This window comes from Petaurus breviceps, unplaced genomic scaffold, assembly GCF_028583685.1.
Source record: "Petaurus breviceps papuanus isolate PSGF00001 unplaced genomic scaffold, PetGlider_PUasm1.0 171, whole genome shotgun sequence".
In the NCBI taxonomy this organism is placed as follows: Eukaryota; Metazoa; Chordata; class Mammalia; order Diprotodontia; family Petauridae; genus Petaurus; species Petaurus breviceps.
In genome coordinates, this window is record NW_027185754.1 from 18,749,523 (window position 1) to 18,776,629 (window position 27,107).

The following is a 27,107-nucleotide window of genomic DNA, read 5'->3' on the forward strand; positions in this document are numbered from 1 at the left end:
TGGTACATAAGCTATAATTATCTTTATGGTAGGGTCTTTTTTCAAGTGATTTTCATAAGCACTGCAATGGGAAATGACAAACTATCTCAAGAAATAGGGTTTCTTCACTTCCTCTTTAAGTCACTGGCTTGGAAGCAAAGAGGCCTCTCTATGGGTAGAGCATTGGAGCTACAGGGATAGATATAGCAGCAGCAGCAGCAGCTTACGGCAGCTATGGAGGTATCAGCTCAACTGACTTGAGAGAGTCAAACTGTTAAATTTTCAGTGGAAAAAATCAGCAATATTGGAAATCAGCAAATGCTACAAATCAGTTCTTGATTCATTGTTTTGCAGATTGTCTAGACTTAAGAAAGCAATAATCATGAAGACTAAACTTAAAAGTGTGTCATGTATACATTTTTTTTGGCAGAGTTACTTAACATCTACCGGCATACCCCACCTCACTCCCCTGCCCTCCTGTAGGCACTTTACAGAAGCAGTGACAGCAGCATGGAGATGGAGAAGCTGATGATGGGGACATTGAACCTAAACTTCCCATAAGACCAAAGATCAGAGGTTACCCATGCCATTCAGACTAGGCTTTCCTAAGGATATTGTGAATCTGTAACCTGCTACTAGATTCATGTATGAGTATTAGTTATCTATTTTTTTTTTAGTTTGTTAAAAAAAAAAAAAAAAGAGAAATGTCTCTTGTTGCCTTTAGATTCCATTCCCAATAACAATTCCTTTGCTTGCCTTTCCAAGTATATAACCTTTGAACCATCCTTCCATTTAAATGAAACGTTTTGTCTTCTGATATCATGCATAGTGAAAAATTCTATTTCTATAGTGGTATGTCTATTTATTGTTCACTGAATATCAGTCTCACATTTAAAGTACAAATACCTAAGAAATGTTAACAGACTGTTAAAAAAAATCCATTGTCTTAGAAGCTTTTGCCCCCTTTTGTACCATTTTGCCCCTGTGGCTGCAGAAATACCAAGCTGACTATGGAAAACTAAAGGATTGTTTTGTATTTTTCTTAGTTTCATGGATTTCTATGACCAAAAAAATTCATTACCAGATTCTAAATTATTATTTAAATTCTAAATTTAATTTAAATTCTAAATTATTGATTAGTCTCTCCTCTCAAAATGGTCCTTAGAAAGCAGACAGTGAAGTCTTAAGCATGAAAGAACCTATTGGAGCTTACTCTCCCGAGGCACTGTAATGGAAATGCAAATTTAAAGATCTTCCCTGCCCCTAGGCTAAAGCGCACCTGGAGCCTGGGGTGGGAGGCTGGTTTTTCAGTAGATACTTCTTGATTGGCCAGTGGGTCCAGAAGGTTGTTACATTCTCTGAGCCAGGAGAAGGCTGTATAAGCCCTGATGTGAGGCTTTGTTTTGGGGGCTCACTTTGAGAAGTGTTCTGTGATTTGATATGAATTCTGAGAAGCCGTTGTCCGGAGGCACCCCCTCCCCCCCCCTTGAAAAACCCAGATGTTGAAAGCCAGATGCTGATTTGATATGGATGTAATGGCTGAACAGTTTGGAAAGCTGTTTACTGGATCTGTTTCTGTCTTGATAATTCTGCCTGTATACTTTGAAGTTCGGGGTGCTGACCTTTTTCCCCTGAACAAGGTAAACGATATATGTCTGACTGATTAAAGTAAGCTTGTTAACCCCTTTTGAGTTGCTTTCCTTTATCAAAGCAGATCCAAGAACCTGTGGTGGCAGCAAACCCTGAGGACACTTGGGGTGCTTGCTGCTACAGGCACACCCTCTAAGAACCGACAACTCTTTATCACAATGTGGTTAAGTGACTTACCCATGCTCTTACAGGTAATATTTGTGAGAAGAGGGCCATGAACCCCAACTAATCTTCTTGATTTCAACTTGAGCATTCTATCTACTATATCACACAGCCTCTCTGAATCCTCCAATAAAACGGTTATCTCAATCAGTATGTTCCCTCTAATGTAAATCACAATCTGTTACTTCCTGGGTGAATCTTGTCCAGAGAAGTAAAATAAAAGTGTAACTTGCAACTTTACTTACCATTAAGTGTTTGAGTCTCAGAGTCTTCAAATAAACCGATTTAGCTAGATTTAGCACGGTTCATTTGAGAGACATATTTTCAGATAAAAATAAAAAAATTAAAAGCTTTTTTACATTTTCTGATTTCTGTGCAATTGATATTCATTTTCTCTACATTTTTTTTTCTTTTTGGAGGGTAGAAGGCAGGGCAGTTGGGGTTAAGTGACTTGCCCAAGGTCACACAGCTAGTAAATGTTAAGTGTCCTAGGCTGGATCTGAACTCTGGTCCTCCTGACTCCAGGGCCAGTACTCTATTAACTGTGCCACCTAGCTGCCCCTTTCTCTACATTCTAAAATGATTTGGTTGAAAAGCTCAATTCAAGTGCCATACTGATCAAACAGCAAAGACATAGTACAACTGATCTTTCAAACTTGCATTTAATTTGGAAATCCCTATGTATTACATCTTGTTCTATAAGGCTGCCCATAAAGTTTACATGTACTTTCTAGTATATTCATCCAGAACATGCTAAACTTATGACAGTTTTGTCAAGGACCAATGTGAGGAAGACTTAAAAAAAAACTATCTAATGTTTTACAAAGTTAACTTCAATTTTAGCTGCCAGTCCCACTGACTTTTACCAGGAAGTATGTATCTAAATCCTCATAGAGCCTTTTAAAAAGGCTTATATAAAGCTGCTATTGTTAACTTGATCCTACCCTGAAGTCCAACAGTATTGTTTACAATATTATTAACTTCTATAATTCAACTCCAAAACAAACCTATAACTTATATAGAGTTGAGAATAGACTTTGAAAAGGTTGCAGCATAGGAAAATTTGCCCAAAGTACTTCATGTTCTCACTAGGGAAGTTCTCTTTTTAATAAGTAGAATGCAACTTTACCACCTAAATCACTTGTAAAAAACAGAATCAAAAAATTTTATTAAAATTGGAAAGCGGTGTATACTATCAGTCACAATCACTATTGGTCAGTTTTGTTTAAAATCTTGGCATTAGGGGCGGCCAGGTAGCACAGCGAGTAAGAGCACCAGCTCCAGTGTTGAGAAGACCTGGAGATCGAATCCCAGGCTCAGACACATAGCACCCACTCAGAAACACCTGGCCGTGTAACCTTGAGCAAGTTACTTAACCCCAATTGCTTAGGGGCGGCCAGGTGGCTCAGCGAGTAAGAGCACTGGTTCCAGTGTCAGGATGACCTGGATCGAATCCGGGCTCAGATACTCAGCACCACACCCAGCAATAACTGGCCATGTAACCTTGAGCAAGTTACTTAACCCCAATTGCTTAAAAAAATAAAATAAAATAAAATCTTGGCATTAACTTTCTTTTTGAGGAGGATCTTTCAGGAAATATCTATTGTTCAGTCATTTCATTCATGTCCAACTCTTTAGGACCCTGTTGGAGGTTTTCTTGACAAAGATACTAGAATGATTTGTCATTTCCCTTTCCAGTCTATTTTACAAATGAGGAAACTGAGGCAAACAGGGTTAAGTGACTTGCCCAGGATCACACAGCTATTTATTGTCTGAGGCCAGATTTGAACTCAAGAAGATTGAGTCTTCCTGATTCCAGGCCCAGCACTCTCTCCACTATGTCACCTAACTGTCCTCAGGAAGTCTCTAATTCTCCATAATAAAATACAACAATTAAAATGTTAAATGTTAGAACTTTAAAAATAATAAAATGTAAAGAACTAAGTCCTTCGAAGTTAAAATGTGCTCAAATATCCTGTATAGGTACTAAAATGCTATAATTCTAATTGTATTTTTAAAACTACAATTAGTTAAGAAAAATTATCTAATCTTGAGTCAACCAGAAGGAAAAAGAACTACTATTTTCTAAACCATTTTTTTCCACTTTAATGAGATTCCATTTGTTTCAAATTTTTCCAGCTCTGATATTTTACTTCAAATTCTCATGATACTTTAAATACTGGATAAAATGAGAAGATAAGCACTAACCCAACTTTTCTTTAGTTTGATTGTGTTCTCTGAAATCTAGATTTGCTCTAACTCCAGTTAGAAAATACAAACTGGGTCAAGTTGGGGAATTAAAAATAGGACTAAAGGGAATATTCCAGAATTAACAGTGACAAGGCTGACTTTAAGTGCTAGTAAAACAACAATCAGATGCAGATGGTTTAGAATGAACATAAAGAGCTTTGGTGTCCAGAAGATGTGGGTTCAGGTTCTGCTTGACATTGTAGATGTCTAATTATGGATGAATTACCTAATATCTCATTTCAATGTCCCAGAAAACTCTCTAAAATGATAAACAGAAGATGAGTTGTTAATCTTCTTGGTGGAGAGGGACTTTCCACACTTCAGAGTTCTCCCACATTGATAAAATCACAAATCCAAACTTTACCTCATCCTGTCCAGACCACCCCTCCAAGAACAGAAGAAATGAAAAAGCAAGAACATAGAAATCTAAAAAGCAATAAATAAATAATGAAGAATTCCTAGTTTCTCGACATGGATGAACAGGAAACTGTTGTTTTTTTTTTTAAGCATCCTAAGTTCAGTCTTTAAAACCATCCAAATTTTCAGTTATGGAAGTTGTGACCCAGATACCACAGTACATTCTTCTTACTCTCCTCAAAATCATCTTAAAATTGTAAAATACTTTGACCTACATCCTCTTTTTAATCCAAAAGTTTGTGGATATGGACCATGATAACCTGGGGATTACCACCTGGACTTCTGTAAGTTGATCTAAAGTATTCTATAAAGACTATAAAGAGGAATGTGATAACATAAGATTCTCAGCTATGCTTCCATGGCAAAAGAGGCGAGATTAATCATTTTTCAGTCAGTTACAGCAAAGATAGTACAACATATTCAGACTTTCATGATTCTTATTTCTATTCACATCTCTTTAAGTTTGGAGATTTACCTTCAAAAGGACTGACATGTCAACTTCTTTGGTTTCCTTCAGGCCAAGGGGAATCAGGGGAATTGTAAATGTCTCCCTGTAAGAAAACACAGCAAAGCCATATGAATATGTGCAGCCAGGGCACTCTACCATCAAGATACAATTTTCAGTGCCAATACCTTCCTTACATGTTAAAAAAAAAAAGCACTTGCTGGAATAATACGATTTAAAAAAAAAAAATCTACCTTTTTTACAAAGTCCCTAGGAATGTGCCCCAATTCCCTAGGATATGCCCAAAACATTTCCTTATACCTCACAATTAAGCTATCTCCCTTTTCTCTCTTTTTGCTTTTCACATTTTAGCATCCCCTCTATAGGATATCTTCCTGTTCATATTTGCAGATTTGCTACCCCAGAAAGTAGCTTCTACCCCAAGTTCCAAGATACTCTATCCTTAAAAACCCAGGTCAAGAATCTCCTCTGGCCACAGTCTACAGAGCTCTCCTGCCTTCGACCTATTATTGCAAGCTAGAAAATTTAGCTTTTCACAGACATTTAGGGGCATAACCTAAAGTCCTTTTACTTTCTTGTACTATTTTCGGAATGCCTATATCTCCATGGCCCTGACTTTAGAGACCTAAGGGAGATGTTTTATATCTACTACTTTAATTTTTAATAAATTCTTCCCAGAGACTGAGTGGGTGTGTAGAGGGAGAGAATGCCTCTTATATAGGAAGGGGAGGGGGTCACTGTGCTTTGGTTTTTCCTATACCACCTCAGTAAATATGCTTTGTAAATACTAATTAATGTTAATTGGTCAATTAATATTAGGGAGATGTTAATTGGTTAAGTGATATTGGCAAGAGTATGCAAGATGGGGCTTAGTAGATGATGATCAGGAGGACAGGCATCCATAGGCTCACCCCTAGAAACTTGAGCATAGTAGCAGCCTCCCCTATGGGGACCCAACCAGAGGACTGGGAAATTTCAGAATACATGTTGCATAGAGAATAAGCAAATATTGTCCCAATTATAAAAAGGAAGACACAGTAGTCTTTAAAATTATAGGGCATTATGGCATCATCTCTACATGTGGAACTAAGTATGACTTTGATTCATGGCCAAATCCTAGAAGATACTTTTAAAAGAATGAATTGATAACATTTAGAAAGGGAAACTGATCAAAGTTACATTTCTCATGCATAAGTCATATGAAACTAACTTCGTTTCCTTTTTTGGCAATGTTACTAGACTTGCAGTTCAGGGGAATGAAATAAACATGATAAACCTAAATTCCAGAAAGCCACTTAACAAAGACTTCTAATAAGCGGCCTTTCCTGATCCATCCATTACTATGTAACCTGCCCCATCCTTTCCTTTCTCTCTGGCCAAAACTGTTTTGGATTCATTTTGAACGTACCCTTCATCTATTTATCTGTGAATATGCTGTATTCCTGTAGGGGAATATAAGATTTCTGAGGGCAAGGACTTTCTCACTTTTGTATTTATTCAATAAATGCTTGTTAATTGATTGTTTGAAAATTTCCATAAAGACAAAATACCCGGACTAGAGACAGATAGTATAAGTTCAATGGATTCAGAACTAGTTGAATGACTAGACCCAAAGAGTAGTGAATATGCGTGTGAAGTCATCGTGGAAGAAGGTCCCTCGTGAAATTTTCCAGGTTCAGGACACTTGGCAAGGAGTTGGTGGCAGTTAGAGGGTTGTCTGTATACATCTCCCCTAGTAACTACTTAGGACAGTGCTCTAGTAGGTGCTACAAATAAGCATTTTAAAATTAATTAATTAAAAACACAATACGAGGAATATTACAATATATATTCTGACATCCTGAGTTCTAACCCCACTTCTGCCACTAACTTGTTCTATAACGTAAGGAATCACAATTTCCCTCTGTTCCCTTAGTAGTAGAATGAAGTTAATATATAACCTCTTTCACAGGGATGTTATGAAAATGAAAATAGATAATGGGTGTAACCTTTGTAATCACTCTTTTCATTATTTTGCTTAGATATTTTGGTGGATTCAATTGGGAGAATGCTGATGGTTTATTTTAGTTAAAACAAAATTTATCAATATATATTTTTTAAAATAGATAATGGGTATGAAAGCATTACTTTCAAAAAAGGCAAAACTGTTGTAAAAATGCAAGATACTATGGTTAATCTACATATCCATCTTACATTTTCCTATTCATATCTTTAAACATGACTCATATAGAAACTATGCTCTCTTAACATCAAAAACAACCATAGTCATTCTAAGAAAAATATAAGGCTACATATTTTGCAAGTGTTTGAAAGAAGGTCTTAAAGGAGATGATCTGGTTCATACTGCCAATGGGAGGCTTGGACTATATGAATTTTTTTCAATTTTGCTCAGGCTGTCTTCAAAACTACAGTAAAGAAAATTCCAATGGGAGTGAGTATAGAGATCTATCTCTCTTCATAAAGAGAAATGGAGAAAGATTTTTATTCACTCATGATTCAACTCCTGCTATTCTCTAAATTATTTCTACTTGTAGAATCATGATACAGAAACTTTTCAACTGCCACTAAAAGGATTATAACTGAAAGAGTAAAAAAGAGGTGACACAAGTAAATAGTGTTCATATTTTAAACTTCACATAATTTTTCAAAACTGGTCTTTTTTTCTCCATGGATTTTCCCTGAAAGGGCCATTAACTTTATTGTTCCAAGATTTTTCAAAGCTTATTTTTCCTAAAAAAACAACAACAAAAACAGTGGTTTAATTTACAGGGTAGTTCGCATCTATAAAATGAAGGATTTGGGCTATATCTTTAAGGTCCTCTGCCACTCTAAATCTTATAATCCTATGATCTCTTAAGTGGAAGACTTCTTGCCACTGAACCTTTTCAGAATATAAAACTTGAGCATTTACCTTTTTCTCTACCGAATTACCCAGTATTATATTTATTAAATACTTTTGATAAATTACCCAGCATGTCATTTAAAAAATCTTTTCAGTGAAATTCATGCATCTATAACCTTTTGTTTTGTTTATTTATGTTTGTTCTTAAAACTAGGTTTCCTCATCTTGCTTGGGTTAGAAACAGAAGGGCCACTTATGGGCCTGATCCCACTACTAAATCAACATGAGACCTCTGACTTGCTGTTTCCAACATGAACCAGCTTGGCCCTCTCAGGCAACCTGGTCCTCCCTCCTATGGACACCCAATGGGCAAAGCCCCCTGCTGCTCACAATTTCCAAGCTCCAGAACCAAGGTGAGATCTCCAATAGGTAGGATTATGCCTCCCCACCCAGACATTCATAACCTTTTAGTAGAATTTTCCAACATATTTTTATGAAATTTTTATTTTGTATTCAATTGCTAGAAAGAGTTGGGGACTGTTATATGGTTGAGAACAATAATAATTATGTCCTTGTATTTGACAAATTGACAAAGAGAATTGACAGTTCTCTCAATACAGTCAGCCATCCTATTTCAACCTACAAAACTTCCTCTGCACACAGTTATGAAGAATAACCTCTTGTGCCTGAGTCATGAGAGCCAAATTCTTAACAACAGGATGAGGAGAGGTTTTCTGACACTGGACATTGGCACAAAGTTCTTCCTGTTAAGATGTGCAATATATGAGATCAGAACAAATGTCTTTTTGTTAAATACTTGATTCACTTTAGCACACACTCAACAGGTTCATCGTTTCAATTCTGGCAACCTGTTCAAACCACATCTTCCAAAGATATATAATTAACTTGTTTCTCAAAACTACATTTGTCAAGCTTTGTATCAACAATCTAAATATAACATCTTTTCCTTTAATTGTACACTTTGTATACTCACATTTAGTACAATAACATTATAGGAATTCAAACTCCAGTTTATTGGTTAGAAATAGCAACACTTTCACTTACTCTGTGTTCTGGTAAACTTCCACTGAGATGTTAAGTCCTTCTAATTCCTCCTTTAAGATCTGCAGATCTGAATTTACGTAACTAAGTTCCAAGAGAACCTGGTCTCGAACTTTGTTGTTTGTGGTTGCTCTGAAAAAAAAAAAAGGCAAAAGGATAGGAAAAAATGGAACTTAATGAATTTTTGAGATTGCACTGGGAACAGACTTTACATTGTAGGGGAGTTTTGCTGAGTCCCTTAATTGGCATTCTCAGAATTTTAAAGATTTTTTAAAAATGAGATGGTAGAACTCTCAGGTTTCTCAAGCAATAAACTACCAAGATGTACCTAGGGAAGTTATCCAAAAAAGCACCTTGCAGTTTTGATCACAGCCAAATGAGAGAATAAACAAAACCAAAGAAGTAACATATTGTAGACTGAAAGTAGATATATTTTAGTGATGTGAGGGACAATTGCCATTATGTGGAGAGCCCAGAAACCAGCTAGGAAATACTTTATCTTCTTGCCAAACAGAGCTATAGTGATCAAGCATACAGTAGTTAAAATATAAACTAATATGTAAAATCTTACAGGGAATGATTATAGAAGAATATGAAGAGTATTACCTCCTTAAAACAATTAAAAGAGGAAAAAATGAAAGAAAATCTGACAACAGTCTCAACTAAGCAAAGTCATCCCCAAAGCATTTAAGAATGAAATCAAAAAAGAAGACAGAAATAAAGAAAAATAGAAAAGAGCTTCCTTTTTTAAAAAAAAAAGTAACAAATTTGTTTCAGTATCAAAGAGAGTGAAGCTACAACATTTAGGCTAACATCATAATTATAAATATGCTGTACATGGAAGTTAAAGTGCCACTGAAAAAGAAAAAAATGGAAAGACATGCTAGACTAGACCATGTCTATACAAAGCCCTTCTGCCAAAGGTGACAACAATTTTGGGAACACTGAAGGATTGGTTTTCAGGGTCTCTTAAATAAGGGAGGATACTAAAAGTTTAGGGAAAATATCTCAGAACTGAACTTTTATTACACCCACACCCCTGCCAAAGACAACTAAAGGAATATCAGTAATTATCAATTTGTATACCTGCTGTCCTCTCATTACAAAATTTTTATTAAAAAAATTTATACAAACACATTCTTAAAAATATGAGAAAGGAAAAGAGGCTTCCACAAATGACATCACACAATGGAACACGTCTTTACAGTCACACATTGAACTGGAAGTTGTTGTAGAGAGTATAAGACCTTACTGTGCTTAATGTTTGTTGGTAATAAAAATAGTTTTACTCTGTAGAACTAGATCCCCCCTTCAACGTTCTTCCTGCCAACAAAGTACATCATGTATATATATCAAAATCCCTTGAAGATATAAGAATAAAGATAATTTTATTCAACAATCTTATGATTATTAATAGCAAGTAAGGTATAAAGCAGGAACTATGCTTGCCAAAGTGTTTGCCATTGTCATGCAGGATGTCCAATACAAACTCCAAATGGATTCTCTATTAATGATGATGTCTACCAGGCATTATTTGCAAGTGACATTATACTGACTGCGTCAAGCCCTCAAAAACTTGAAGAACCTCCCAAATGAGATTCATAACCACTCAAAAGAATTTAGTCTAAGTATCCATAGTAGGTGAAGAATGTCCATTGTCCTGACTATGATAGCTAGTTGGATAGACAACTAATTTATCTGTATCTTGGACAGATGATCTAGATCAAAGGTCTCCAATTATTTTTATCTATCCAATCAATAATAAAAATTTGTTGATGTACTCCAATCTATATTTATAAATTATATTCATGTGCTACTATACTAATATATACTCTAAAATAGACTTTTAAAGACTTAAGTATGAAATAAACATATTAAATAATTTTTATTTTTATTTTTTATGGTACAAGAATCTTTTAATGTTATTGTTAAAAAAATATCATCTTTTGGTGGCAGTGATGTTACTGAATGTTTCATTGCTTTGGAAATTTTGTTTAATACTTCATGACATAGTAATCTGGTACAAAGTTCAGTATATTCTGATACTTAGTTGTAATGGCTTTCACAGCAGAAAACTTCAACTTCACAAAGATAGAACTACATGGAAGAAGCAACTTATTGGCTATCCTTACTAAATGATGATGATCATTTTTCAATCCACCAATTAAGCAAAGGTTTTTGCTGAAATTGAGCTAATATTTTTGGAGGTGGTCTCTGAAGCCAAGTTCTAGGTCCAGATGGTAGATTTTTTTTTTTCTATGTCAGGTAGAGAAAACGGGGTAATGGCAGATGGCAAAATACCCTGCTGGGTCCTGGTTTCCTAGTGGCAGCTAACATTATTCTTTGTTTACAAGGTGCCTGATGGCTTTGGGAGGGATTGGGAAGGGGTTGCCAACCTGACGAGTGTTCTGTTTTTGTCTAGCTAAGTCCTAACCCCTTGGGCAGTGGCAATCATTAGTGGCTTCTTTCCTCTTGCCAGATGGTGCTACTCCTTGTCCCTACTCCCACTGGACTGTTGTTGCTGTACCTGCTCCCCTCAGGTTCTCCTTGTGTAGCTCTTCCAGACCTTGGAGGAGCCCTCTTTACTCTCCTGGACTGGGAAGGAAAAGGTCAGAGGTCTGGGGTGGGACGATGAGGAGAGTCAGGGAAAAAAGAACCTAAGTAGACAGCAAGAAGCTTATATACTTGGGAAGCATTTTTGCCTGAGCTAGCCCACCGGAGCCCTCTGTCTGGGACTCCACATGGTTTAATGATGTGTCCTGGGTTGGTCATCTCCCATTCCACCCAATCTTTTCTGATGCTGAGGCAGAGGCTACCTATTTTTATTGCATCCTTAGCTCCCAGAGTCCAAAAATCATACAGACACCAGGCCAAGGGACATGGAAGATGTAGATGGCTACAGCAGTGGGCCAGGATAGGACAATGACACATAAGGGAGGGCTGGGCAAAGAAAACAGAAGAGTGAGGAGACTGTGCTTCTCTCTTCAATTTAAAAAAAAGAATGTTGTTGATATAGCCTCACTTTCATTTAAGCCTGCAGTAGGTATGCTAAGAAATAGCTTTATAGGGGTGGCTAGGTGGTCCAGTAAATAGAGCACCAGCCCTGGAATCAGAAGGACCTGAGTTCAAATCCAGCCTCAGACACTTAACACTTTCTAGCCATGTGACCTTGGGCAAGTCACTTAACCCCAAATGCCCTGCCTTCCCCCCTCCAAAAAGCAAAAAAAAAAAAAAAAAGCTTCATGGTATAATATGCTACAAATACAGAGAGAAACACGATACTTGATTATCTGAGAGACCTCTGAGCTGATGATACTACAGACCTGCAAAGTGGTGTAGATACTTTGGAAATGAAGATTAAAATAAGCAGTTGAGAGAAGCAATTGTGAACTTTTGAATAGTATACTAGAGATCTCTCCAGAGTCAGACATGTGCAGAACCCAACTTCTTTTTTTTTTTTAAGCAATTGGGGTTAAGTAACTTGCTCAAGGTTACACGGCCAGTTATTTCTGGGTATGGTGCTAAGTATCTGAGCCCGGATTTGATCCCAGGTCATCCCGACTCTGGGGTCAGTGCTCCTATTCGCTGTGCCACCTGGCTGCCCCCAGAACTCAACTTCTAACATGGCCCTTCATTCCCAATTTCTGCAGCCCTAGAGATTTCTAAGGGCAGACCCACACACAGAGACACACACACAAAATCAAAGTTATGTATTTTATCTTTTGTAATTTCCTCTATCCCTTGTTAGTTAAAAATTCATCCTGTGATCATAAAAATGGGATATATACAAATATATATGCAAAAATATTTATAGCAGCTCTTTTTGTGGTGGCAAAGAGTTAGAAATCAAGGGGATGCCCATCAATTGGGGAATGGCTAAACAAGTTGTGGTATATGAATGTAATAGTATACTATTATGCTATAAGAAACAAGGAGTAGACAGACTTCATAATAACTTGGAAAGGCTTATATGAACTTATGTTGAGCGAGGGGAGCAGAAACTGGAGAACACTATACACAATTACAGGCAAACTGTATCTGTGATGACTAACTTTGATAGATTTGGCTCTTCTCAGCAATGCAAGGTTCTAAGACAACTCCAAAAGATTCATGATGGAAAATGCTATCCACATCCAGAGAAAAAATTACAGAGTCTGAATGCAGATCGAAGCAAACTATTTGCTCTCTTTTTCGTTTTGTTTCTTCTTTCTCGTAATTCATTCCATTGGTTATAATTCTTTACAACTTGACTATTGTGAAAATGTTTAATGTGAAGAACCTATATCGAATTACATGCCATCTTGGGGGAAAGAGGGAAGAGAAAATTTGGAGCTCAAAAACTTGTGGAATTGAATGTTGTAAACTAAAAATAAATAAATTTAAAAGGGAAAAAAAATTCATCCTCTACCCATAGATGGAAAAGGTATGTGTGATCTGCTTTTATTCAATTATTTTACTGGTATGATATTTAATATTCAGCTCACATATCCCACAACTCTGAATTTATTCTAAAATAAACCTGTACAACTTGAGGCATGGCAAAGGATTTTGGGCAGCCTGAAATTCTTTGGTGTGCCCACGGGTCAGAGGTTATACAGGTCTGTTCTAAACTATGTGGTAAGATGTAGGTCTAAACCAGACTGTTTTCCAGTTTTCCCAGCACTTCTTGCCAAGTAGATTGTTCTTTCCTAGGTAATTTATGTTTCTGAATAGTGACTTATTATAAGTTCAATTACATCTGATTCTTCTTTGCCTGCTTTGTTCCACTGACCTATTTTTCTGTTGTTGTTGCTGTTGTCAGTACCAAATGCTTTGTATGACTGCTGTTTTAAAAAACAATGTAATACAATATAATAAAATACAATATAAGGTCAACCTTCATTCCTACCTTTTTTCATTATTTCCCCTTGTATTCTAAGTCTTTGTTTTCTCTGAAAGAATCAATATAGAGTATTTTGTCTATATCTGTAAATATCTGCACATTTGCGTCTATATCTTTGGTAGTTTGGTATAGCAACTTGGTATAAATCTCTACATTAATTTTGATAGTATTGTCATTTTTACTAAAATTGGCATGACATGGCCTGACCATGACCAGTTTGAGAATTTTATAATTGTATCTAAACAGGTATTGAGTGTGTTTTAGCAGAATGGCTCCCAGAAGACATATATATAGTGGCTATTTTGAATGAGAATTCATTAGTCTCTTAGATTTTGTTATTATATGAAAAAATGTTGATTTTTTTTGTGGTTTAATTTGTAGCTTATAACATCACTGAAGCTATTGTCTCAATTAGATGTTTTGCTGAGATTCTATGAGTTTTAAGCAAACCATCATGTCATCACCAAATTGTTCTCTCTAATATTTTTTGATACCCCAATGGATCATCTTCCACATCCCAAGATACATGCTTCCCACTTTAGAAACAACTGATAAAGAAAAGGAACAATGAGGAACACCTAGAACTGAAACAGAAGAGGAGAAGATCATATCTGGGAAATGAAGCAGTCTTTTTCCCCACAATTCCAAGTTTTTCTCCAAAACACAACTTTCTTTAACACCAATATTCTTCCACTTAGGTTGTAAGGCTACAAGTCATTAAATGCCACAATCTCTGAAGAACTGACACTGTAGATCACCCAAAGGAAAATAAAGAAGGGCACAGTGTGCTTGGAAACGGTGCAACACATTACAAGTGAATCACACAGAAGTAGCATTAAGCATGTCAGACAAATGTATGTCTGGGGGAAAAAAAGTCAGCCAAGTCACATAGCAGCAAGGATAGCCTATGTCTTCCACTGATGTCCATGTAATGTCAAAGGATCTAAAAGGCCTCTAGGATATGGAGTGAATCTCCTGTAGCAGATTTAAAGGATGATGTATATAAGAGTTGAACAGGACAGGCAGACATGGGTAGTTTGTAATTTGCATTGCTATGAAGTACCCATATTGACAGAACCATAAATCCATCAAAGTATCCAATTAAGACAGCAAAAAGTCAGATAATTCTTTATAGGAAAGTGGCTCCCCAAAATTTTCAATTAATAGCTACACAGGGCTAACACTTTTATTAGGCTTTAAAGTTTACAAATCATTCTACATATACCATCTCATTTGATCCTCACAGCAACCCTGTGAGGCTGGTGCTATTATTATCCCAATTAAACAGGTACAGAAATAGGCTGAGAGGGGTTAAAGACTTGCCCAGGGATACTTAGTCTGGGCCAGAGCCAAGATGGTGGAGTAAAAATAGGAACTCCACATGGCCCCTGTTCAAAACACCTCCAATACCTATAAAATATGACTCTAAACAAATTTTAGAGCTACAGAAATCACAAATCTCCCACTAAAGGCAGCCTGGCAGGCCAGCGGGAAGGGTCTATCATAGCAAGCTGGGAGCTGAAGCGCAGTCCTGCATGAACCACCTGCTACCAGACCCAGGGCAGCCCCAACCCGTGGCACAGACTAGCCAGAGCAGACTTCAGGAGAGTGAATCACCAGCAGCTGTGGCGGTATGCAGACTTCTTAACCCATAAACGCCAAAGAGAAAGTAAAAGGTCAGTAGGGAACTCTGTTGGAACTGACAGAAAAGTGTGGTTCAGCCCCTGACTCAGGGTGAGAGCTGGTAAAGGTGCACTTGCTGCAGCTGCTGCTACTCGGCTGCCTCCAGAGCTCCTGGCCTGCAGATCACAGGAGAACCAAGTGACCATTCAGAGGGTTATCGCTCTTGCTTTGATCTGTGTTGATTTGGATGGCAGTCTTGCATGGTGGTCCTGGGGTGTGTGGCCAGTGTGCCAGAGCTTGGAGTGTCTGCAGAGAGGGTGTCTTCCTCATAGTTCTGACAACATCTGCAAAAACCCCAGCAATTTGGGACATAGCTCTCTACAATCTGGAAGCAGAGTTCTACATGTGGCAAAGAGCTCAAAAGTCAAATAATTGTCTGGTAAGATGAACAAGCAGAGGAAGTACAATCAAACCATAGAATCCTTTCTTGGGGACAAAAAGGATCAAAACATGGGAGCAGAAAAAGTCAATGAAGTCAAAACTCCCGCATCAAAAGCTTCCAAGAAAAATATGAGGGGGCGGCCAGGTAGCACAGCGAGTAAGAGCACCAGCTTCAGTGTCAGGATGACCTGGAGATCGAATCCCAGGCTCAGACACTCAGCACCATACCCAGAAATAAGTGGCCATGTAACCTTGAGCAAGTTACTTAACCCCAATTGCTTAAAAAAAAAAAAAGAAAAATATTAATTGATTACAGGCCATGGAGGAGCTCAAGAAGGATTTTGAAAATCAAGTAAGAGAAGTGGAGGGAGAATGATGCAAGAAAATCATGAGGGCGGCTAGGTGGTGCAGGAGGATCCGAGTTAGGTTCCAGCCTCAGACACTTAACACCCACAACGACAAAAAAATTAGACATGTAACCTTGGGCAAGTTACTTAACCCCAATTGCCCCCCAAAAGGTAAAAAAAAAAAATCATGAAAAGTGATTCAACAGCCTGCTAAAGGAGACCCCAAAAAAATACTGAAAAAAATAACACCATAAAAATAGACTAACTCAAATGGCAAAAGACATCCAAAAAGCCAATGAGGAGAAGAATGCCTTAAAAAGTCAAATTGCCCAGATGGAAAAGCAATTTCAAAAATTCACTGAAGAGAATAATTTCTACAAAATTAGATTAGCACAAATGGAAGCTAATGACTTTATGAGAAATCAAGATTCTATAAAACAGATCCAAACAAATGAAAAAATAGAAGGCAATGTGAAATATCTCATTGGATAGATCCAGAAGAAATCATTTTAAAATTATTGGACTACCTGAAAGCCATGACCAAAAAAAGAGCCTAGATATTATCCCTCAAGAAATTCTCAAGGAAAACTACCCTGATATTTTAGTACCACAGGGCAAAATGGAAATTGAAAGAATTCACCAATCACCTCTTGAATAAAATCTCAAAAAGGTCTTTTCATATTTCTAGGAATATCATAGCCAAATTCCTGAGTTCCCAGGTCAAGGAGAAAATATTACAAGCTATCAGGAAGAAACAATTTGAGTATTATGGAAACATAATCAGGATAACACAAGATTAACAGCTTCTACACTAAGGGATCAAAGGGCTTAGAATGTGATATTCTACAGGTCAAAGGAGCTAGGATTAAAACCAAGAATCACCTACCCAGCAAAACTTCAGGGGAATATATAATGCTTCAGGGGAAAATATGGTCATTCAATGAAATAGAGGACTTTCAAGTATTCTTGATGAAAAAACTAGAGCCAAACAGAAAATTTGACTTTCAAATACAAGAAGAAAGAGAAGCATGAGAAGGTAAACAGGGAAAAGAAATCATAAGGAACTTATTAAAGTTGAACTATTTACATTCCTACACGGAAATATGATAATTGTAACTCATGAGACTTTTCTCATTATAAGGATAGTTGAAGGGAATATATATGTATATGTAGGTATACATACATACATACGTATATATAGGAGGATGTATGTGTGTATAAATACATATGAGTGTGTGTATATATGTGTGTACATATATACATAGACAGAGGGCACAGGATCAGTTGAACAGGAAGGGATGATATATAAAAAATAAAATTAAGAGGTGAGAGAGGAATAAAATGAAATGAGAGAAGGAGGAAAGGAGAGATAGAATAGGGCAAATTATCTCATATAAAAGAGGCAAGAGAAAACTGTTACAATGGAGGGGAAGAGCGGGAAGGTGAAAGGGAATGGGTCAACCTTACTCTCATTGAATTTGGCTTAAGGAGGGAATAACATACACACTCATTTGGGTATCTTACCCTACAGGAAAGTAGGGGGGAAGGGGATAAGAGGGGGGATGATAGAAGGGAGGGGCAGAATGGAGTAGAGGGTAGTTAGAAGTACATACATTTGAAAAGTGACAGGGTCAAAGTAGAAAATATAATAAGTGGGGGGCAGGATAGGATGGAGGGAAATATAGTCTCACACTATAACTACTATGGAAATATTTTGCATAACTACACATGTACAACCTATGTTGAATTGCACTTGTCTTCCCAGTGGGGGTGGGTGAGGAGGGAAGAAGGGAAAGAATCCGGAAATCAAAGTTTTAAAAACAAATGTTTAGGGGCGGCCAGGTGGCGCAGTGAGTAAGAGCGACCTGGGATCGGTTCCAGCCTCAGATACTTAGCACCCACACAAAATAACTGGCCCTGTAACCTTGAGCAAGTTACTTAACTCCAATTGCTTAGGGGCAGCCAGGTGGCGCAGTGAGTAAGAGTTCCAGCCCCAGCGTTGGGAGACCTGGGATTGGTTCCAGCCTCAGATACTCGGCACCCACACAAAAATAACTGGCTGTGTAACCTTGAGCAAGTTACTTAACCCCGATTGCTTTAAAAAAATAAAAACAAACGTTTAAAAAAAAAGACTTGCCCGGGTTCACAGAGCTGGTAAGCATCTGAGGCAGAATTTGAATTCATGTCTTACTTACTCCAAGTCCAATGTTTCATCCACTATGCCAATGAAGCGCTCCACAAATTTTCCTCCAGTGTCCTTCCAATACTACATGGTGCCTTAAAAGAGCACATTTAAGGCCTTCTCCCCCTTTTTCATAATCGCCTTATAAAGTTACAGATGAGTAATTGATCTGCATTGGAAGAGGGAATTTCTACTGATAATGGAAATTCCCTCCAATGAGAAAAAATGGAAGGCATTAATAAATTTTTAAAATCAATTTTGTACTACACTGTCTACACTGATAAAACCAGAAATCCAGATCATAAAAACAAAAGACAAATATTATTAGTATTTACTTTTATGACCCATTTTGTTCTGCCATAACATCACTTCCTGAGAATTTAAGATTTTTGATATTTCAATGAGCATTATATTTATATTTTAAACTTTCACATGGATCAATAGCTGTATTTTAGAAAGTTTATAGCTAGAATCACCATATACTTATTGAAATAATGCTCATATTCTGATGCAAAGATAAGCAACTTATCATACCTTATTAGGGCATGCATTTTGAATTGTTTTTTTTTCCAGTAGTGGAAATGGATTTGCACCAATAACAATAACAAAAATATAGCCCTTCAAAGTTAGCAAAACATTTTACACACATTAAATTCTCAGAACAACCCTGTGGTGTATCATATTATTTTCCTCATTTTTCACTTGAAAATAAAGCTCAGAGAAGCTAAATGACTTAACCTTTGGTCACACAGTCTTTAAGTATCAGAGGGAAAAAAATTTAACCCAAGTCTTCTCAACTCCCAGTCCTGTATTCTATTTACTGTACCACTCTGCTCTCTATACCTTCTCAAATTACATGTGTGTGTTAAAAAAACACATTATTTTCAAGATGGTTGACTGAAATTAGGAATGCTAACTGGCAAGAGAAAAACCATGATGATATAAAGCAAAACCATCTTGGCTCACATGGGAGATCAACCCCATAGCTTCTGTCTGTATTTGAAGTGTGCTCCAGCTACCTGAGCCATCCTAAGGGAAAGAAGAGAAGTAATTTACTTTAAGACCTTTCAGTAAAAAAAAAAAAAAAAAAAAAAAAGTAGATCCTTTAGAGTATATAAGTGATCTTTGGAGACCTAGAAATTCAGATTTAAGAACCAAAAGGATAACACTGATTCAAGAGTACCAAATAAGCATTTCAAAAGTTCAGGGATGGGGCAGCTAGGTGGGTGCAGTGAATATAGCACTGGCCCTGTAGTTAGGAGGACTGGAGTTCAAATCTGACCTCAGACACTTAATCTTGTGTAAGTCACTTAACCCCAATTGCCCTGCCTTGCCTCCTCCAAAAAAAAGCAAAAAACAAAACAAAAGTTCAGGGATCCCACTGATTACTATCCTAGTTAAGCTACTTTCTCTAGTATGAATGGTCCCATGTAAAAGACACTATTTCTTGCAGTCTAATTTACTTGATCTGTGACAAAAGATAGTACTATACATTGTAGAAAGTTAATTTATTTTACAGTAATGTAATTTGTAGGAGAAATTGATGGTTTTTTGGAATTGTTTATTGGGTCAAAAAAATTTAGCAGTAAAGTTTTCCAAATTTAATAATGCAAAAAAAAAGTTACCTACTTATTTTCCATATGTCATTTTCCTACCAGAGAAACAATTTTAAATCCAGCATTCAAATAGTTTCACCTAGAAAGTACCACCACAATTTGGAATCTTCCTTAATCTAATTATATTGGATCAGCCTTCTTCACTGTACCACCACCCCCTTCACCAAGAATCAGGTGACACAGGAAATGAGGTAACAATTTGTTAAACTAACTGCAAAAATGTGTCTATGCCAAACTTTATGAAGTAAGGAAAAAGTTTCCCTAGTTGAATTAGAAAGGAAGCTGGTCATTGGTTGGTCAGATTGGCCACACACTTTGTGGCCTTTTGAAACATCAGTCAGGAAACAGCTTTGTGAAGTGTGATCTCTGAACTTTGGGCAGGGGGTTGAAGGGAGAGGGAGAAGGAAATTTTCTCTCTGGCCCCACAGCAGATGTATTCACATAGAAGGAAACTCTATTTACCCAACAGAAAGACACAGTGGGAGCAGAAAACAGCTTCAAACAGAGTGACTTGCGGCTCTATGGTTTTTAAGAGAGAACTAATTCTAGAACCTGAGGGTCAAGATGTGGAGAGGTACAGTCCAAGGGAGAGCAGCAGAGTGACCCACTCAGCAGAAAGACTAAAGGGAGTACATAGAGGCAGCAGCATGAGGATGTCATGAGAAAAGGGACGTTGGGGTTCTGTAGTGTGGGAAGCATAGATTTCTTTGGTCACTTGAGTTCCCTAAATTTACAACTGCCATCCTTACTGTACTATTTTTGTATATGCCTTTGCTTTAAGCTAACTGTACCTACTGACTGACTGCTAAAGGGAAGTATACTGGCAGGGGCTTGTGAACCATACGATATAGTATACAATAGTATAGTATTGTGAGGGGCAGCTATCTGGCCCCATGAGTAAACTGCCGCCCTGGAGTCAGGAGGACCTGAGTTAGGTTCTAGCCTCAGACACTTAACATCCACACAAAAAATAACTAGCCATGTAACCTTGGGCAAATTACTTAATCCCAATTGCCCTCCAAAAGGCAAAACAATTTTAAAAAATAGTATAGTATTGTGAGCAAATACTCTGTATTATTATTAGGACCAATATAGTACTTTGAATATGAGAGCTATCCTCCAGGGGCCCACAATGCAAATCTGTGAGTGCTAAATTAGAGAGGTATTCCAAAAGGAAGTTATATAACCAGATAATTCAACTATGGGATTAAGACATAATTCATCAACTTGACTTTTTAGGCAGGGAGGTAAAGTAAACATTAGTCAGGTAAGACTCTGGGTAGAATTCTGCCTCTTGAATTTACTGCCTATGTGACCTTGGGAAAATTATTTCATCTTCCTATGACTCAGTTTCCTTATCTATAAAATGACGGGGTGGAACAAGATAGACTCTGAGGTTCCTTTTGGCTCTAAATCTATGACTCTATTAGTCCTTCTTAGAACACATGCTAGCTGTGTGACCACAGACAAGTCACATAATCATCTGAGCCTCAGTTTCCTCATCTTTAAAATGGGGATGATAATACCTGTAGGAGTCATCTTACCAGGTCCTTGTATCAGAGGAGATAATGCATGTAAAAATGCTATGTGAACCTTTAAGCATCATATAAAATGCTGGTTATTATCACTGTGAGATAGAATTCATTTGGACCCCTACTCTATTGCAATCAGTTATCGGTTAATTTGATATGATTCCATAGGGGTGGTGATTATAAGTTCCAGAGCTGCGAGCTACAGATTGTAATATCACTTGCGTAATCATAGGAAGCTAGCTGGAGGCCCTCCACCCTTGTTTTTCCTTGTCATGGTGACCAAGCCCAGTGTGGCAGAGGTGACTCAATTCCATAGAAAGTCCTACATTCTATTTTTGTACCTCTGGTTTTGTCCAACATGAGCAGGTAACCATCATATGACCATTTTATGACCACTGAGTCAGTGGAGATGCCCCATGCTTCACCCAATCTGTAATGCCACCCCCACGGATATGTCATTTTTGACCCTCAAGAGCAAGGCCTAGCAACCAGTGAGATTCTATATTTTACCCTGCCTCTGTTGCATATTTGAGTATCAAGTTCTATAAATACAAGGCCCTGGAAGAAGGGGGCATCTCAGATTGCGAGGAAGATCTGAGGTCCACTTCACTGGAAGGTTCCTCTTTAGTAAAGTGTCATTGGCTCAGAGCTCTGCCTCAGTTTCTCTTACTGTAAACTAGACAATTTTAATCGCCACAAATGGAAATTAACAAGACGCCAATCACAAGCTTTGACTATGATGGCTAAAAGTTAGTAGCTTTTGGCTCAATTTCTTTCTCTGCTGAGGATTCATTGTCAACAGGTATAGCTCTCTCCTGGGGTTCTGATTTCACTTACTTGGTTCTGTCAGAGTGAGTTACTTATTGTCAGATATAACTACATTTTTTGGCCCATTTCACCCAGCAAATGTGCCTGTTGTTTTCAGCCTGTTTTCTCTGTTATGGATATGAATGAAGACAGTACTAGGTTTACCTGATAGAAAAAGCAATTAGGCATTCATGTACAGAACTGGAAAGAAATGTCCTCATCACTCCTTGGGAACTGATGATCTGGAGTAACTGGGTCATTCCTTTCAAGCTACTGCAGCTGTATAAATGTGGTCTACATACTTCTGTAGTGGGAAAGGCTTAGAGTCAGAGCTGAAAGGGATCTTAGAATTAGTCCAATCCCCTCATTCCCCAAATGAGTAAAAGTGATTTGCCTAAGATAATACACTAGTTTGAAACTAATTTGATAATATGACTTGTTTAAAAAGGCAGCTAGGTGGTGCAGTTTGAAACTAATTTGATAACATGACTTGTTTAAAAAGGCAGCTAGGTAGTGCAGTCGATAAAGTGCAGGGTCAGATGTCATAAAGATTCATCTTCCTGAGCTGAAATCTAGCTTCAGTCACTTACTAGCTGTGTGACCCTGGGCAAGTCATTTAACCCTGTTTGCTTTAGTTTCCTCATCTATAAAAATGAGCTGGAGAAGGAAATGACAAATGACTCCAGTATCTTTGCCAACAAAACTCCAAGTGAGGTCACAAAGGGTTGGACACTAATGAAATGTCTGAATAACAACAAAACTTATTTAAAATTTTAGAGGCCACCATCATAGACTTTCAAAAGAAATGACAGCCTTCTATATATTGAACAAGGAACACAAGGATTCCTGAAATAAGTAACAGAAACTTGCCTGACCACTCAGGTCGAAGAGTTGTGATCCTTGTCTCCACAGCGGCATTTCTATTTTTTCCCTCAGGCACTCAGAAGATATATCCTGCACAGAGAAAGCAGGGACCTTGTCCTGGCTTCTGTCCTCATCGCCCAACTGAAGCTGCTCTTTCAGGGGTCAGATCAGAAGGCCTTTTTGTGTTATCCTCCTCAACCCGTTTACTTTATCTGACCAATGCTGACCGCTCACTCCTCCTGTGCATATTCTCTTCTCTGCGATTTTGTGATTGTCCTCCTACCTGAATGACAACTCTTCCTCAGCCTCCCCTGCTAGCTCATCCTCCATGTTATGACTCTTAATTGTGAGTGTTTCCCAAGGTTCTGTCCTAGGCCCTTCATCACTTACCATAGGTTTAACTATCATGTGCAGATGACTATATCTATAGCTATACATATATGCAAATGCCTCCATACATACATATACCTACATAATATGCACACATATCCCCAGTCTCTTCCCTAAGCTTAAGTTCCATATCACCAATGGCCTATTAGACATTTCAAACTGGATATCCTGTAGAATAACTCAAATTCAACATGTCCAAAATACAACTCATTATCTTTTCCCCTTCTCCAAACTTCCCTATTATCATGTACTCCTCACTCTTCCTTACCCCACCTATCTGAATATGTGCTGCCAAATCTTGCCATTTCTAGCTCCCCATCTCTCTAGTCTGGTCCCCTTCTCTCCACTCCTTAGTTCAGGCCCTAATCACCTCTCCTTTGCAACAGCTTCCTAATCAATCCCCAGGTCTCAAGTCCCTCAAGACTCCTGTCCATTGTATACATTGCAACCAAAGTAATTTTCTTTAAGGGTAGATCTGATCATGTTACTCCCTTACTCAATAAAACTCCTGTGTCTCCCTATGCCTCTAAGATAAAATAAAAATAAGATACGCTGTTTAGCTTTGAAAGCCCTTCATAAATTGACCTTCACCTATCTCTCCATCATCACTAGACACTACTTCCCCTCCAGAACTCTGCAATGCAGTTAACCAGGCCTACATTCTGCTCCTCATGCATAATACTCCATCTCCCATCTCCATGCCTTTGTTCTGGCTGTCCCACATCTGGGGCTGCAGTCTTCTTCCTTTCTTCCACCTCATATACAGCCTCTCTTAACTTTTCCTTTAAGACATAGTACAAGCACCATCTTCTCCATGAAGCCTTTCCTGCTCCCTCCTCCCCACCCTGCAACTGCTTGTGCCTTTTCTCCCAAACTACTCTGTATTTAACTCCTTTGTATAAAATTCTATTTATTCACTTTATATTCACTTGCAAGTCATGGCATCACCTTCCTGATGTCATGGTCCTTTTCAAGAACGAAGGACAAACAATAGTTACTCACTTTATATCTATGTTATCTGTATTTATATTCTCCCCCATTTACACCATAAGCTCCTTGAGATTAGTGATTTTTTCATTCTTTGCTTCTGTATCTGTCTACTTTGGCATATGCTAAGTGCTTAAGAAATTCTTGCTCTTAGAATTTCAACATCTACTTAAGAAATAACCTTTATTTTCAAAGAAAGTATTTTCCCTTTTATTTTTCATACCAGCAGCACTGGACTCCTGTAGCATGCCAGAGAACCTGAAAAGTCAGAAGTTTGTGTGTGGTTGAAACTACCCTTTACCCTAAAGGCACCTGCTAGAGAATCCCTTTTAGGTGGTTTGTTAGCTTTATTATGCAGAGCAATCAAGAAGCACTGAAATTCCATATTTGTTTTAACAACTTCTCAGTTATTCTGCAGCTATGAAAAAGTTGGCTTCCCAAAGTTAGTTTAATAAATACCTTTCAGCTTTCCTCTGAGAGCATTCTATGGAAAGTGGCACTTTGAACTTTAAGGTCATTGCTGAAAATAATTAACATACCTCCCCCCCAAAAGGCAAATATAACTTAGAGGGCCAGTTTTACAATGCAGCTTTAGTTTTGCTTGAATGTTCACAATGGTTATTTATTTGGGGAGTTAATGGAATGGAACGGAACACCCTAAGGAAAATGACAAAATATCTGGAAACCTATTCATGCAAAAAAAAAGGGAGTTATTTCAAAATAGTCATTCCTCTGACTGTTTTTAATAGGTTAAGCCTAAGGAAACTTCAAACTCTTTCCAACAGGAATGCCCACTTCAGAAAGCCACTGCCATCAATGAAATTTATGTGTCTTTGTGAGATACAGACAAAATAAAATGCAGACCAAAAGCTGAATACAGGTGAAAGAAAAGCATAATCATATATTAGGAGCTGGAAGAGACCTCTCTAGTCTGACCCTCTCATTTTACAGTTGAGGAAACTGAAGCCCAGAGAATTGCAAGAGTACTAAGTGGCAGAGCGAAGATTTGAACTAAGATCCTCTGTCCTTCCTATTGCCCTCTTCAACCCCTTCATCATCATCACCACCACCACCACCATCATTATCACAACTGACATCTACATGGTACTTTAAGTCTTATAAAGTACTTTACATATATATGATTCCATCTGAACCTCATAATAAATTTCTGAGAAGGCCTAGGTATTATGAGCACTTTACAGATGAGGGTACAGTGTCAGAGGCAAGATTTCAATAAAGGTTCTACGAACTACAAGTTCAACACTCTGACCATCAGGCAGCACTGCCTCCATCAGAAAATCTGAATTTTAATCTCTGCAACCATGGGTTCAAAGGTGCTTTGACTATACTTGTGTTGAACCAGGTCTGTTTTTTTTTTTTAGTTTCCTGGTAAATGCTCTATTCACAATCATTACTGACTGACCTTCCTTTTCCAATCAAAACAGTAATATAAAGGAACTAGAGTATTAGATAAGTGGCCCAGCTGTCACATGGCTAGCTGCCAGGGCTGTTTTGCCTGTGAGTGCATACATGTAATCTCAAGAACCCCTATTACTTCTTTCAACTTCAAGATTACCTACAACCCCTAATTATGAGGCACTCCACCTATCCAGAAATAGACCAGTTCCCTCTCATACATAGTATTATGGGTCAACCCATCATCTCCTCCTACAACATAGGGATTTTCTGGAAAGTAGGAAATGACAAGATACTTTCCCCTACTGCCTCAAAGGAACAAGAGTGTGCAGAGCAGCAAATAGCATCTACCTTCCTGAAACAGGCACCCAAGAGCAAGGTCCAGTGTTCTGCAGAGGAACCAAAGGGAACTCCATTTTGACATAGGACCCACAGGAAGAAGGGCCTCAGTGGGAAGCTGCTAAGGGGATGGATTCACATTTTTAACTGTTTAAAAGGGGAAAACTCATAGCCCTTGATTTAAAAAGAAAAGGATTGGGAATGAGATTCAATGCTATATTCTCCATTCTTAAATCAAGGGTTACACCTGCCTAGGTCAAGAATAAACACTCACACAATTTTATTCCTGCGCTTAATCCTCAAGTAAAATTTCAGTGCCTCATATACACTAGACGTTTGTAGGCACTTTACAAAATATTTAAATGATAAAGTTATGGTCTAATATCCCAAAGAAATAAAAAATAGAGGAAAAGGACCTATATGTACAAAAATATTTATAGCAGCTCTTTTTGTGGTTACCAAAAATTGGAAACTAAGGAGGTATCCTCTTTCTGGGGAAAGTCTGAACAAATTATAGTATCTGAATGTAACAGAATATCATTATACCATAAGAAATTATGAAACACAATTTCAGACGAAACTAGGAAGACAATTGTGGAATGTTAAGGGGTCCCCTGGAACTTGTCTTTTCAAGTTGCCATTAGCTATTCCCTTTCTCTAGGCAAAATTTTGATTTTAGATTTTCAATCAAAAATTCACACAACAAATGCAATAAAAATACATTTATATACATGGGGGACTCAAACAACTTGACCATAACTTACCTGAATCAAAATCTATATATAAGTTGTTAATAGTTACAGGGTAGGTTTTTCTTCCTTCTTTATTCCAACAGTTATATATCACTTTGTAT

At 37.7% G+C, this 27,107-nt stretch overlaps 1 protein-coding gene across 1 annotated transcript in view; it reads right to left on the reverse strand.

Annotated features, from left to right (window-relative positions):
* Window positions 1–27,107, reverse strand: part of RHPN2 (rhophilin Rho GTPase binding protein 2) — a 69,477-nt gene that overhangs the window by 16,355 nt on the left and 26,015 nt on the right. Inside the window, exons 3-4 of the mRNA XM_069082629.1 lie at window positions 8,832–8,960; window positions 4,934–5,009 (exon numbers count right to left, since the gene is read on the reverse strand). Of these exons, the coding sequence (XP_068938730.1) occupies window positions 4,934–5,009; window positions 8,832–8,960 (205 nt within the window). The remainder of the gene's footprint in view (window positions 1–4,933; window positions 5,010–8,831; window positions 8,961–27,107) is intronic.